Genomic DNA, 15,678 nt, shown 5'->3' with positions numbered 1-15,678 from the left:
TTCTTATGTTCCAACAAGGACAATTTTGTTGAACAAAGGGCAAGAGGGATAATGGAAGTGTGGGTATAAAAAGTAAATTACCACTAATAAGATGCAAGCAAAACTCAAGTAGCTTACTATACTCATGTCAAGGGGACTTGACAATGTTAATTCCAGATTGCTGAAAGAGCTGGCCATGAAATCACAGGTCAGACATCAAGCATTTTAAACAAATTTAGCAAGTAGGTGTGGTGCCATGGCAGAACAGTAAATGTAAGGGAAAAAGGTGATCTGGTCATATACAGGCCTGTTAGTCTGATCTCTGTGCAATAGAATCAGAAAATCAGGGTGGAAGGGACCTCAGGATGTCATCTAATCAAACCCCTGCTCAAAATAGGACCATCCCCAACTATATTATCCCAGCCAAGGCTTTGTCTAGTGAGAAAGTTTTTTTCTAATATCTAACCTCAACTTCCCTTGTTGCAACTTGAGACCATTGGTCTTTGTTTTTCATCTGCCACCACTGAGAACAGTCTATATTCATCCTCTTCGGAACCACACTTCAGGTAGTTGAAGGCTGCCATTAAATCTCCTCTCAGTCTTCTCTCTGGCAGACTAATTAAGCCCAGTTCCCTCAGCCTCTCCTCAGAAGTCATGTGCACCAGGCCCCTAACCATTTTTGGTGCCCTCTGCTTGACTCCTCCAGTTTGTCCACATCCTTTTTGTATTGGGGGGCCCAAAATTGCTGAATAGAGGGGAATAATCACTTCCCTTGATCTGCTGGCAACACTCCTACCATTGCAGCCCAGTATGCTGTTAGCTTTTTTGGCAACAAGGACACCCTATTGGTTCATATTCAACTTATGTCCACTGTAACCCCACTGTAACCTTTTCTGAAGAGCTGCTCCCTAGTCGGTCAGTCCCCAGCCTGTACCTGTGCATGGGATTGTTCTGTTTTAAATGCAGGACTTTGAACTTGTCCTTATTGAACCTCATGGGATTTTCTTTTGGTCCAGTCTTCCAATTTTTCTAGGTCTCTCTGAATCCTAACTCTACCCTTCAACATATCTACTACTGCCCTCAGCTTGTTATCATCTGCAAACTTGCTGAGGGTGCACTCTGTGCCATCTTCCAGGTCACTGATTAAGATATTGATCAAAATTGGCCCAGGACTGACCCCTGGGGCACTCCACTTGATACCGGCTGCCAACTAGATATTGAGCCATTGAGTACTACTCAGTGAGCCTGTTGTTTCATCCAGTTTTCTATGCACCTTATCGTCCATTTATCCAACCTGTATTTCCTTAGCTTGCCTGCAATAATGTTGTGAGAGACCATATCAAAAGCATCCACTGGTCTCCCTGCATATACAGCGCCAATCATCTCATCGCAGAAGGCAATCAGTTTCATCTGGCGTGGCTTGCTCTTGATGAATCCATGCTAACCATTCCTAATCATCTTCTTCTCCTCCAAGTGCTTAGAAATGGATTCCTTGAGAACCTGCTCCATGATTTTTTTACGGACTGTGATCCTTATCAGTCTGTAGTTCCTGGAGTAGGCTTTGGAACAGATTTTTTAAGACATGATAATGATGAGTCATGGAGGTAAAGGGGAAAAATGATAGCATGCAGCATAAGTTAACCAAAGGTAGAATGAGCCAGACAAAAGTAATATTGGTATTACTATTTTATAGGATAACTGATTTTCTAGACACAGGAAGTATGGTGACTGTAATCTATCTAGATCCTGTATGAACTTTTGATGTGGTACTATATGGGACCCTGTTAGTGAAGCTGGAACAGCTAGGAATTAGTAGAATTGTAAGGAGCATAAGAGCTAGTACAAGGGGAGTTGACAATGGGTGTTATTGAAAATGAGTTATCAGGCTAAAGAGGAGTTGCTGTTCATTGATCAATCTTGGCAGTAACTTTATCTAATATCTAATTAATGATGTTAGTGCTTATGTGAGGAATGTGCTGCTGACATTTTATGATGACATAAAAGTTGGGAGGCATCAGCAGTATGGAGGAACTTCAAGATATACAGAAAGAACTGGATGACCTTGAAGACTGGAAAGTTAGAAATGGATGGAATTCAGTAGTGCAAAACTGCTACAGTACAAAATGCATGGTCATGCACTTGGGGACTAATTATAAAAAAATATAAGATGGGAAGTCATTAGTTAGAAATGACTGCAGTGGAGAAGGATCCAAATGCACCAGTTGATCACAGGATGACTATGAGCTGCCATGTGGTACAGTCTTGAAAAAGTAAAATGTTATTCTTGGATGCATCAGAAGCATTTCCAGTAGAGAGAGGGAAGGATTAGTTCCATTGTAAATGGCACTAGTGATTATTGCCAGAATTTTCTGAAATTCTGTTTACAATTCAGGTCACTTGTGCTTAAGGGATGAATTTACCCCAGAACAGATGCAGAGAAGGGCTACCAAGATGAAGCAGGAAATATAATACCTACCTTATGAAAAGAAACTAAGAGCATGGTTTGGTTAGCCTAGAAAAAAAGGCTGAGGAGTTATAAATAAATCAGGGGGATTAACAATAGGGTGTGAGAAGAACTATTTAAACTAAAGAACAAGGTTGGCACAAGAACTAATGGGTATAATTAGCTCATGAATAAATTTAGATTGGAAATTAGAAGCAAGTTTCTAATTGTTTAAACAGCAGCCTTTGATTTGGTGGTGGTGGTGGTGGTAGGTTGCGGGGGGGACATGGAGATCAGTACATTTATGGAAAGAGCTTTCCTGATGTGATACCCATGATAGCACGAGACTTGACTTTATGAACCACATAGTTCTTTCGGTCTCATATTTCTTTATTCCCATCCATTTATAGAGATTACAATTACCCACCTTACATGAGTATTTTGAATAATAACTCAAGTGTGTAAAGTGATTTGTGATCTTGATATGGAAGTCAGTAAGGAAATAAAGTTATGGGAATTCACAAGTTTTTAAGTGGAGCAACCTTTCAAAGTATGCAAGTATAAAGTAAAAAATGCTTTTTTGTCCAAGAAAAACCTGCACAAATTTTGTGTGGAGTATGCATTTGTTCATATGTGTGTGTTTGTTCTTTCCTTATTTTAAAGTTTGCCTTTTCATAAGATTTGGACTAATGCTTTAATAGCATATTTAACTTGAAATATGAAAGATTTAATTCATCTGAGCTGACCTCTGGCTAGCAAAATGTTTTGCTTGCATTAAGTTATTTGTAAAATATGATTTGTGATTTTTGTATTTTGTTCCCTTGTTAAACCGCAAAATGTAGAAGAGATACTGTTATCTTCATTTGTCAGTCTTAGTGAGCCATTACTACAAATCGGTGTATTTTTCTTTGCATTTTCTAAAGATTACTGACAAAGAGTCTCTGACAGCTAAATTGGTTCAAGAAGCATACTGGTGAAATTGCTACCTTTTTGTAGAAAAAAAATCAAATTGGAGGAGATGATTTCACTGGACAGATATAACAAGTTGGGAATTGCCTTAAAATTGACTACTTGGATGTAAGTACAATTAAATGAAGAACCAATGGTACCTATCGAAATATATTTATTGTTGCAATGGAGCCCTTCAGTAATAGCCTGAAAAGCTTGTTCTTATAACATAGAGTCATATAACATAATGGAGGAACTCTGACTAGGGTAGTGGACAGGTGTTACACTTCTAGTGAGAAATGCAGACTTATCGTGTTAGAAAAAGTGAGCATGCAGCCATTCAAGTGGTTTTTCACCAAACTATCTGGTGAACTGGAAACCACATTGCCAGAGCCTTGGTCACGTCCACATGGCTGTACATAGTGCTGTGTCCCAACCTGCACAGGAGCTGAATGAGCTCTCTGAAGAAGGGGTGGCAGGCTTTAACTCTGTGCTGGAGGAGTAGAGTATGCACTGGACCTGTTTCACTAGACTTAAAAAAATTCCAAGTTTTCTCTGCATTCATTTTCTTGAACTCCTGTTTCCACATTTGGTTCCCTTAGTTTGTCAAAATTTGTCTTTTGGAAATAAAAAAAACACAACAAAACTTTAATTATAGGGCAACTTTGTATCTCTCTTTATCTAAAAGTGAATCAACTCACTGCTAAGATTATTTTTATGGTGTCCTCATAACTTTCTAGAACCAAGTCCAAATAGAATTATCTAGTTGGAAAACCATAGGACACATCTACATGTGTGCTTTACTGTGCATTAGCCTATTTCAATAAGCATTAACACTTCACTAAAAAAACACAATTTTCAGTGAATGCACATTAAGACAGATTAATATGCATTTTATTAGTACCTCACAATATGGGGTGCCTATACATGAACAAGGAGGTTTCTCCAATATGCTGTAATTCCAGCACATTGGAGCAGACTCAATTAATCAAGTCTACTAATCGAGACTCAGTAATTCAAGTGTGGTGAAGCATTGTAATTACCAGGCTCCAGCAGCCTCCTGCGTCTTGTGTATAAGTATCCTGCACATCAAAAAGGTGGTGGAGATGATTTTTCTAAAGCTCATTTGTCAAACTTTACATAAAGCAGCCACACTGTCATTCTGAAGTGCGGGAATGCTGATACCTGAGATGCCCTGGGTGCTTTAATTAGAGCGGCTCTTGGAGCTGCTCTAATTAAAGCACCCTTTCCCCCTCCCAGAGCACATGTATAAATACTTGGGGGTACTAGATTTAATGTGCATTAACTAATGTGCATTAATGCACATGTAGATGTGCCCACAAAGTATGTGGGTGCAGGGGTGTATTGTGGGCTGGAAGCAAAGTTGGTGAGCTTGTTTGGCTGTGGAAACTGTCAAGAGGTCCACTGTGACTCTGGACTCCCAGTGCAAGGTGGTGGCATGTTTTGCAGAGCGGCCAACTAGTTGGTGCTTCTTTGCTCAGCTGTCTTCCGGTACTGTGGAGATGGGGACCCCACAAGGCACACTGGGACCTTGCATATTGGCCACATGGCTTTGAAGCACCCATCAGTACAGGCTCACCATGCTCTGCTTCAGATGGCTGGGCACTTGAACACTTGTATGTGTATTTCTCATTGTGTTTTTGTGAAATGGAAAACTACTTGGCAAATGAATACCTGCTCATAGCAAAAAAAACAACAACATTTTGCTGTTATTTCAGTTAAGCAATCACATATAGCAGACAAATGTTAATTTAGATTTCACCGGCTAGAGAATCATTGTTGTATGTGTAGTGTCTATAGCAGCTGTCTTCCTGAAGGAACTTGAATTGCTTTACTCACTGCATACATGTCACTGTACTTGTCACTGATACCTAACTACTTCTGAGGTAGAGTGTAGAAGTTAAAAACTTTAGTTGTGTTCAGATTAGTGCACAAAAGAAGGTCAGATGCACTTAAAATCCCAGGAAAAATCCCAGGACTCTTTTAGTGTCATGCAATTGGAGGCCCAAATGAGATTGTATGATTTAGATGTCCCTTCATGTGACAACAATGCTATAATGCAATACAAACAGCACTAGAAAAGAAATGACAATTCTCGTACCATCTTGGTTTTAAGTCACCTACAGGCTAAGTTATGTCAGTATAATAAGTTGTTGAGCAGCACTACATAACCAAGAGCCAGAACCTGAGCTTGAGTAAGAAGATGTAGGTGCATGGAAATCAAGAGGGTTACAATGATGTACAGTAGATGAAGATTTGGTCCTAAATCTCTTTGTGGATAATTCATGAATAGAAAAACCAGTGATAGTTTGCACCTCTAGCTTGACCTCCATAAATCTTCTAATTTTCTTCCTTTTTCTGTGCATCAATTCTGCACTTATAAAGTACCCCTGCACCCACAAAGGAGTGAGCTGGACTTGACCTTAGGTGGATAAGAATATGATATACATTTGAAATAAATAAAAGCTACATAAATACATATTTATCTTTGATAATTATGTGAGTTTCATTACCATGAACTCATAGTAGCTGATGGCATTTTGGTATTTATCCTTACTTCCCTCCTCCTCCGAGTTTTGTAACAATTCTTCTCATTGTACAGATGAGGAACTGAGGCCCAAGGAAATGAAATGATTTGCCCAAAACGTTTTTGACAGGATAGGGGCATGAAGTATAGGTGAAACTAGTGTTCTAACAATTTGACAAGCCTGTTAGGAGCTCATGGTTGGAGACCTAAGACCTAGTTTTCCAGAACTCACAATTACCCTAGGTCCTTGCACTTAACAGAGGGAAGTTACTTACTGTGCCTCAGCTGCTTTGTCGCAACTTTCCCTGTGCTACAATTATTTCTGGTAAGGGAAAGCTAAACTACGATAATTTAGCCTGTTTCATTCAGGTGTAAACTGTCCCAGTTCAGCTCTCACCTATAAATACAGGTATGGTGAACCTAAATGTGGTTAAGTTTAGCTCCTTATTAATAGCAGGCATGTGAACAGTCCCTTTAGTTTAGAGTTACACAAATGTATTGGTCTGTAAGGTGAGAAAAGTTTTGGGAAGTGGCTGCTGTTTTAAGGGTCAAGCTTTCCCAGTATAGAATCTGCATGGAGTTTTGTGAAGCTCTTGTTATGCGCTGCTGATTTGAGATGGAGCAAAGCACAGTTCTTGGATAACTGAACGCTATTTGGGACCAGGAGTAAAAATATATTAAGAAAATACCCTGAATGGAATTATGGAACAGTTAGAGGCCTTACTAGCACTGAAAATTTGTGAAAACTTGGAAGATAACAGGATGAAGTGGAAACAGCTTCACTCTACCTGCAAGCAATGGCTATTAGGAAAAAAAGAGTACAGTTAGAAGGGAGATTTATTTTTGGAAATGGCTAATTCTGCAGCATTTGACGAAAGACTTGCAGAGCTCAAAGTCAGAAATGAGTGAAAGCAGCATGTGAAGCTGCAGGTTATGGGGTGACAAGCATAAATCAAGGGCAGCCCTGGCATATGGAAGATGCATTGGTTTGCAAGAGCCAAAGAGCAGGCACAGCTTGGAAAAAAATGACAACTGTACTATTAACTTAGAGGAATGAATTATGGCACCAAACAGCACAGCAGCCGAAGAACGGTAGACTGAAAGCAAATGGAACATTTGTTAACTTTAAGGTTGACCTATAAGGAAAAGCTACTGTGTTTCCAGACACGTCATCATTAACTTGAATATAGTGGAAGGCACATACATTAAATTCAGGGTTTACAACAATGCATTTATCACTGCTAAAGGAGTATGTATTAGTAGCTAACAAACTGGAAACATTATAATTTGTAATAGCATCAGGGGAAAAAGCCTGTGTTTATTTATTGGGTTAAAAGTGTGTCAAGCCCCTGATCTTATCAAAGGAGGACTCAAGAGGGGACTAAAAAAACAGAGGAAGAATTTGCATGTATGTTCTAGGCAATAAAAAACTGGTGTCAGTCAATGAAGAAAGGCTAAAGAGATGGATAATATATGAAAAAAAAATCAGTATGATATGGATTCACAGGAGTTGCCCCATTACATGAAAATGTTTGTTTCCCTGTGATGGGACGCAAACAACAGGGGTATTGCAAGAAATTTTTCCATGGTTGTATGAAGTTGTTACTACACAGGGACACACAATTAAGGGAAATGGAGATGGAAGATGTACAGAACTTGCTCTTTTGCCCAAGAAAATCTTGGTGGGGCAACAATCAATGGAAATTGTGGCACTGAAGTCTGAGGACATGGACAAGCGGTCTTCCTGTTTTTTATCAACAATAGAGCTGTTGTTCCTGGATATAGCTATGTGAGTCCAAGGAGCAATATAGGGCATCTTAGACTAATTTAATAAGTTTAGTTATTTATTAGGCTGGTTGTAAATATTCATAATTCTGTGTTATATTAATGTTATTTTTAAAGCATTGATCCTGTTCAGTTAAGGAAGGGAGTATGTGTTATAGTTTCTATCACCTAAGACTCCCAGAGTTAACCTGTATCAAGCAAACAGAAACACCACTTACTATGTGTTAAGTGTTCCAGCTATTTTGTGTGCGCTGAGCCATTTTTTTCAGCTTTATTGTTCATACAAGCTACGGAGCTGATGCTTTGCTGGTGATATCAGCTGTAGTTTTAATGTCTATTTCAGATAGGGTGCATATAGCTGTTAGCACTTCAAACCCTGTATGAATCATGAGAACTGTATTTGAGAATATACCCTTAAATGTTGACTTAACAGAGAGAAATCTAGGTGGGTCCTGTGTAGTCATTGCTACTGAAGCTTAGCTGGTTTGAATAAAATAAAACTAGTTCCTTGCATGTGAACTAATGATGCCACAGCACCTTCAGAAAGCATCATGTTTTAAGAGCACCATCTGCTGTCTACACTGAGCAGAATTACACATCTGTTCCTGTAATCTCTCTGAGCACTGACATGACTGCTTATTTTAGTTTTAATTGCCATGACAAGATAAATATTTTGATGAATATGAAACTAATACATTTTGCAGCCCGAGCTTGGACTATGTAATCTTTGAGATCTCTTTAATTGTATAATTCTGTGACTTGAAGGGAAACCTGAATTGAATCTAGATTGGCATTTTAGAAGTAAAACCAAGCTTATTTATACTTTTTAGATTTGCTAGAAAAATGAAACAGTCACTCTCAAAGAGCCTTGTATCTAAAATGATCAGTTTTGGGTATTGTCTTGATGTAAAATTATGAAACTGTTTTCTCATTACTTTTCAATTTTTTCCCCTTCATATGCATATGCTTTTATTTGTAAGGCTGCATGACTAATGATGCAGCTTATCTATGGCAGTAGTGTTTTTAAAAGAAAAGGCACGAAGGAAATAACTATTTAAAGCTCATGAATGATTATATATTCTCTGTGAGAATGCATGGAAAGTTCATTTCCTTGAATACTACTTGAGTAACTGGCTTTATGTGACCCTGCAGTAGCATTGTATAAATAATTAGTTAAGTTCGCTATCAACTGACAAGTTGAGAGGTATTTCAGTCTGAATTAAATGGCAGTGGATTTTTATGGGGATAGGGGGTCTTGCCAAAACAAAAATATAAGAAAAATTTGTTGTGAGATAAAGAAAATGTTTCATCCCAAACCAAAACATTTCTATTTTTAATAGAAGCAAAGCCACACAAGTTATAGATTAGAATTAGGCACTATTCACAAAACCAGTAAGGACGGGACATACTTGTCCCCCTTGAACAATAGCCTGATGGCTCAGGCCTTTGGGATGTCAGACATAGCTTTAAATTCCTTCTCCGCCTGATGGGACTTACCTATTCTAGCACCAGACTATAGGACTTTCTGAAGGGGCTTCTCTGAACCTCTCCTGTGGGAACATGATATCTTTATGGGGAGGGTGGGAAAAAAACAGATAGAAGCAGACACATACAGGCAGACTTTACAGTGTAGTCAGATGGCCCCTCTTGGGATGATAGCGAGCACCTGAAATCCGTAAAACTTTCCACATGCCCATCATCTTAGCTCACCCCTTCCAGCAAAAACAAAAGTTGAGGGCAATGAGCATGGTGGTTAGGACTGTATTCAAAGATGGAAGAGTTAGGTTCCAGGTGCTGTCAGAAAGGGATGCATTTAACCCAAATCTATCACATTCCAGGTTAGCGTCCTAAGCACTGAGCAATTGAGCAAATGTTGGGGAAAGTAATATCTCTTTTTTGCTTGTTTTTCAAATCAGTCTGAACTTTCATTTTTTTTCCTTTTCCATTTGAAACTATTCAGTGAATTCAAGTCAATTTGCAATAGTTTTGGGTTGGCTGGGATGATATGTTTGAGCAAAAAACCAGCAACAAGAACAAAACCCAGCCCTACTTTTGCAGTTCAAATTTAGCCAAGTTTTATAGGGTAGACCTTATATAGACCTTATTCTGTTTCTGTTGGTCTATATGAATTTAAACTTGTGTTTTTTTTCCATTTTCCTTGGGAGTGGGAGGGGAGAGATAGGGAGTGCCAGGCAGCAGAGTGAAGCAGTCCTATTTTAAACACCTGTCCAAGGCATCCTGCTGAAAATGGGACAAAAGACTTTATTTGACCAAACCAACAGAATGCCCAGGACAGTTGTTTAAAATAGGACAGTCTTTGCAAAAATGGGACATGTGGTCACCTTAGCTGTAGCTCATCTGTAAATAAAAGCCCTTGGAGAAAAATGATAGTTTACTTAACTATTTTGTTTTCTGAGAGTTAACACCTGTGAGTAAAATTTATAATGCTGATTTAACATGTATTGCTGTACACTGGTTAAGAGTTACTGGTTAATTAACTAAGTCAGCTGCTAGATAGGCACAAGCTAATGTTTGCATATGCATCTGTGAGAATTATATCTAGGTCCCTGTAACATAGGAAGGCTAAACTGGTACAAATAGGTTAATAGTCAAAATAACTCATACAGAATATTCAAAAGTATTAGCCAGTATGTAAAAATTGTAAACATTCTTACTAGTTGTATGACTTACATGTAGGTGTTGGTATTTTCATGAGTATTAAGTGATACGATGCATACATTTTGATGTAACATCCTGTTGCTTTTTCTTTGCAGTTGCAAATGAGACAGGTGACAAAAATGCTCGACCTCTTTCACGATTTGCACGTAAGTAGCCTGTGCATTTCCTTCTAATTCATTTTTACACATCTTCTAACTCCTTACTCAGCCGGGTGACCTTTTCCCCAACCTGGGCGACTTCTTCAGCCCCTAACCGCAGGCATGTGGCCAGCAGCCACGACAGGCATCCCTTCCTGAGTTTACCCCAGGCAGCAGCAGCAAACCTAGCCCAATGATGGGATACAGTTCCTGGGTCACTCCAGGCAGGTCTCAACCTATCCTTATCCCACCCGGGATTCTCCATTCCCGTCACCTCCTTAAGCAAAACCACTAACGGGGCTCATGCAATTTCCTCCATTCTGCATCAAATATCCCTGTTAGCCCTGGCATCCCATTTCATGTTACAATATAGAAACCTGGAGCCTTAAAATTCTTCCTGATGTTGTCAGAAACACTGGTTCACAAGAATTTGGCGTTACTGTGAGAATTCACCTAGTATGACAGGTAGAGATCTAAAGCTCTATGGCTATATTCTTGTTTCATGTGCTACTTCTCCAAGTTGTAAAAGTGTAGATGTTCATAAGGACCTGATTCAAAGCCAGCTCGAGTCCATGGTAATGCTCTTGTTAGATATAATGGGTTTCAGATGAAGACATAAACCAGCAAATTTTTCACCAAATCAGCAAATCCTTCAACAGATTTTATAGCGGAAAAGGGGCATCTCTTGTTGGGGTCTGGCCACAGTACTCAAAGAATGTGATAGAGGGGAGTGTAAATTTAAAACAAAAAACAAAAAACCGGACAGGTATTAAATGACAGAATTACTTTCCCAAGCCATTAGAATGAAGTTAGTTATGCTGTATGTTGTATGTTTAAAAGGATAGTAATGGATGAGAATTCCTAGTAGAGACCTGAGGAATAAAATAAAGGCTATCACCCTAAGAAATCCTTGCCTCTCACATAATTTTTGGACCATCATGACTATATCACTCTTGCAGTATAGTAGACCTCTTCAAATCCAACATGTAATTTCAGTATACTTTGATCTGTTGGTAGAAGAAATGCTGTGGTCACCATTGGAAAGGGTCAGCTTGTCTCATTTTTAGTACCCAGTGATAATATGACAATTACAGAACTTAGAATGGGTAACACTGGGAAAACTGTGGCATCTCATTTATTGCTGGGGGGTGGGAGAGGGGAGGGAATACAATGTGTGTTGTTTTTATTTCCCTTATAAATGCTTGGCTATTCTGCAAAATAGCATATATGCTGAATATGCCAAACCTGTTTTTGAGGACACACAACTTAGCTACTATTGTGAAAAATCAGATTTAAGATAATTTCTGCGTATTTTTAGTGCACATAAATCCCCTCAATTTTGGTACAAATTAATATGACAAGAATTTACCTCTGACGTAATATTGCCATACAGTCACATGGTGGCACTCTAAGCATATTGTATTTTATTTAGCTGTATTATCTTCTATGGATGTGAATAGTATTTTAAATCATCCCAGGCATAAGAACTCAGGAAGACTGAATGCTGCCTATTCAAAAAAGCTAAAAGACTGAACAGGAGTAATAAAATTAATATTTTTTAGGGGCAAGTTTGATATCTTATTTGGAATTTGTTCCACATAATGCCATAGAAAAATCCCCCATTGTGAGGGATCCATGCATTAAGCATTATTTGGTCAAAAATGAAATTGCAAATGATGATGAAGGAAAGGAAAGTTGTAAAATTTACATGTTTTGAACTTTTTTCTCAAACTCCTCTTTTTTCTCAAACCCTTCCAATATTGTTGCTTAGAATTATATTTGAGGATTGTAAGATGCTATGCAAATTTCACTTGAAAACCTGGACATTTGGGAACTTCATTTTTCACGCTTACATACTGCACTATTAGTAAGCCCGGAATAAGAGCATGATATTTGGGACTAAGCTGGTGCTTCCACGTAGAATCTGACATGTATAACAGCATGATTAATGTGGGGAAAACTTGTCATGTGTAAAAAATAGGTTGCAGACTTGGGAGATGTGTTTTATTTCTGTTTTAGTCTTGATTCTAGACAAGTCAGTCATGTAACCCTAGGGGTTGTGATGACTTGCACTGATTTTATGGCTTATAAGCAAATGTCATGCACAGGAGACCCTTGTGCAATCTCTCATTAGCTGAGCCTGTGCTCCAGGGGGCTGAAGTATTTAGATAAGTTTCTTAGTTCCCAAGGTCATCTGCTTGCTCTTTGAGAGTACTTTGAGAATTCAGATTATTGTTATCTCTTTCAACATGAGTGGTTAAGCAACAATTTGAGATGTCACAAAATTATTCCAGTTAGCAAAAGAAACTGGTCATAAAGTTAGGTTTGTCTAGTGCAAACCTGCTTATTTACAGAGAATATATAAAATCCTGTTTCTCAAACATAGCAGTAATTAAGCAGCAGCAACACTATCCTTGAAATAGAAGACCTACTGTACTTACTCAAATTTAAGATGGCTCTGAATTTAAGATGATTCCCCAATCGATTCTATACATGGACATTGTTATAAATGGTAGAATCTGATTATTGAAGGATTATCTTTAATACATCCCCACTGCTGCAGGGAGGCAAGCAGTGGGGGGAGCAGGTGGTGTGGGGAGATTAAGTAGCTTGCCTCTGTTCGTGCCTAACCCCCATTTGTACATACCCCCCACCACCTCTGCCCCCTGACTGACCACACTTGAAGCCTATCCCCCTTCTCCTTCTCCCCAGTCCCTACTTCCCTCCCTTCTCTCCCCCAGGCTCTTTTACCTGCTCCCTCCACAACCACCTAACCCTCTGTCCCTGTTCTTGGCTTTGGTCTGTGCTCTCTGCTGGCAGACTCCATCCATGCTGTAGCTGGGAGCACTGAGCGTGACCCCAGTCCAGCCCCTGTAGCAGCTGTGTCAACTGTGTGCTCTGCTGTGGGTCCAGGCTGGAGCCATGCTCTGTGCCCAGTGTGGATTGAGCCTCCTAGCATAGAGCAAATACAAGGGGGAGAGGGGCAGGTTGGGGAGCATAGGCTGTGTGGAAGGTACTGTGTGGGAAGAGGCTGCTGGGAGAAGATGGCAAGGTGCAGAGGCAGTGGGGGATGGGAGGCAGGCAAAAGCTGTGGCTTGGGTCCTAACCCCAGGTAGGGGCTGAAGCCCAAGCCCAAGCTGTAACAGCCATCTGCTCCTCACTTCCCCCCTCATACTTGATTACAAGACAAGTGATCCCCCCCACGTTAAATGGAGAAAAACGGTCGTCTTAGAATTGAGTAAATATCATAGTTTTAATGCTAATGGCAGCCAAATACATATACCCTATTTTCTTGCATACAACACCCCCCCAAATAAAATATACACCTTGTTTTTCCTTTGAGAGCCTCTGTCGGGAAGAAAAAGTATCTACAGTTGGAAGCCAGGGAGCCCTTCATACAGCAGATGCTGCTTTACTTTTTACTTATGTATTGGCCAGGGGCTAGCAAAAGTGGCGAAAGCTGCTGTTACCATATTTCCTTGAATATGGCAGAATCATAGAGAACTAGGGCTTGAAGGGACCTCCAGAGGTCACTTAGTCCAACCCCCTGCCTATTCAAACCGTACCATAAAAACCATAATTGCATACAAACATTAATCTAAAGTCTAAATACGACTGCCGTCAGCCCTGACACAGCATAGACCTAACATCCTAACCTGGCACAAGTAAAGCAGGGGAACCATGGCAGCCAATGCCTAGCGTCTATAAAATGTTCTCAATGTACATTCAAGAGGTTCTGGGCAGAGGGCTATGCCCCCCACTAGAGAAGAAAGCAGATCCCCTCACAATTCATACAAACCTGACCATGGGGTAAAATTTCTTCCTGACCCCAAATATGGTGATCAGTCTGACTCTGAGCAGAGGAGAAAGGCACTCTAGCTAGGAACCTCCAGCTTTGCTCCTACCGGGTGTATTGGTATGCCCCAGTCAAAGTCCCCAGCCTTGGCTGTAGCTAACACCCAGTGCCTCTGGGAAGGCTTAAAAACACCCTGACACAGATAGAGAAAAGGGTGTGGGCAGGAGAAACTAACAAAGTTCAGAAGCATGGGAAATATCCATAGTAGGGCAAAGGCATAGCTACATCTACATCACCCCTGACAAGTGGCTGTCCAATCTCTTCTTGAATGCCTTCAGTGATGGAGAATTCACATTTTCTCTAAGTCGTCTATTCCACTGCTTCACTATTTTAACAGTGAAGAAGTTTTTCTGGTTATCCAATCTAAACTTACTTTGCTGCAACTTCAAGCCATTGATCTTCACCCTCCCCTCCGCAGCAAGAGAGAAAAGGTGCTTTCCCTCTTCTTTATAGTGGCCCTTTAAGTGCTTAATAAACACATTGGGCAGCACTGAGCCCAGGACAAACCTCTGTGGGACTCCACTCAAAACCTCCTGCCATTCTGACATGGACCCATTAATAATTATCCTTTGCTTGTGGCTATTGAGCCAGTTATCTATCCATCTTATAGTAGTTTTATCTATCCCACATTTTTCAAATTTGTTTATGAGAAGGTTGTGTGGGACCTTGTCAAAAGCCTTACTGAAGTCCAGATATACTATATCCACCACATTCCCAAGTAGTTATTTTGTTAAAGAAGGATATCAAGTTTTATGATATGTTGATATGATTTGTTCTTAGTAAATCCATGCTAGATGCTTGTGATCAGCCTTTCCTCCTCCAGACACTTGGATGTGCTCCAGTAACTTCCCAGGTATTCATAGTAGCTAGGGTCAGGAGGGACCTGAACAGATCATCTAGTCTGACCCCCTGCCACAGGCAGGAATGAATGCTGGGTTCACAAGACTCCAGACAGGTGATCATCTAACCTCTTTTTGAATTTGCCCAAGGTAGGGGCGATGACCACTTCCCTAGGAAGTTGGTTCCAGATTCTGGCCACCCTAACTCTAAAATATTGCCTCCTGATCTCTACCCTAAACCTATTCTCCATCAGCTTATTACCATTGTTCCTTGTCACCCCAGGTAGTGCTGGGGAGAAAAGGGTTCTACCTATTTGCGGTTGATCTCCCCTGATGAGTTTCTAGGCAGCCACCAGGTCCCCCCTCAGCCTCCTCTTGCTGAGGCTGAATGGTTTAGGTCCCTCAGTCTCTCCTTGTAGGGCCTGTCCTGCTGCCCTCTCACCAAGTGGGTGACCCTCCTCTGA

At 40.2% G+C, this 15,678-nt stretch overlaps 1 protein-coding gene across 3 annotated transcripts in view; it reads left to right on the top strand.

The window, feature by feature from the left end:
- Window positions 1-15,678, top strand: part of PDE1C (phosphodiesterase 1C) — a 479,499-nt gene that overhangs the window by 54,543 nt on the left and 409,278 nt on the right. For all 3 annotated transcript variants that reach the window (XM_019538223.1, XM_019538255.1, XM_019538237.1), the window contains exon 2: window positions 10,478-10,528. In XM_019538223.1, the coding sequence (XP_019393768.1) occupies window positions 10,478-10,528 (51 nt within the window). The remainder of the gene's footprint in view (window positions 1-10,477; window positions 10,529-15,678) is intronic.

The sequence above is a fragment of the Crocodylus porosus genome, unplaced genomic scaffold (assembly GCF_001723895.1).
Source record: "Crocodylus porosus isolate Cpor-Errol unplaced genomic scaffold, CroPor_comp1, whole genome shotgun sequence".
Taxonomy (NCBI): domain Eukaryota; kingdom Metazoa; phylum Chordata; order Crocodylia; family Crocodylidae; genus Crocodylus; species Crocodylus porosus.
The sequence above is the reverse complement of the archived record's forward strand: the minus strand, read 5'-3'. Positions and strand labels throughout refer to the sequence as shown.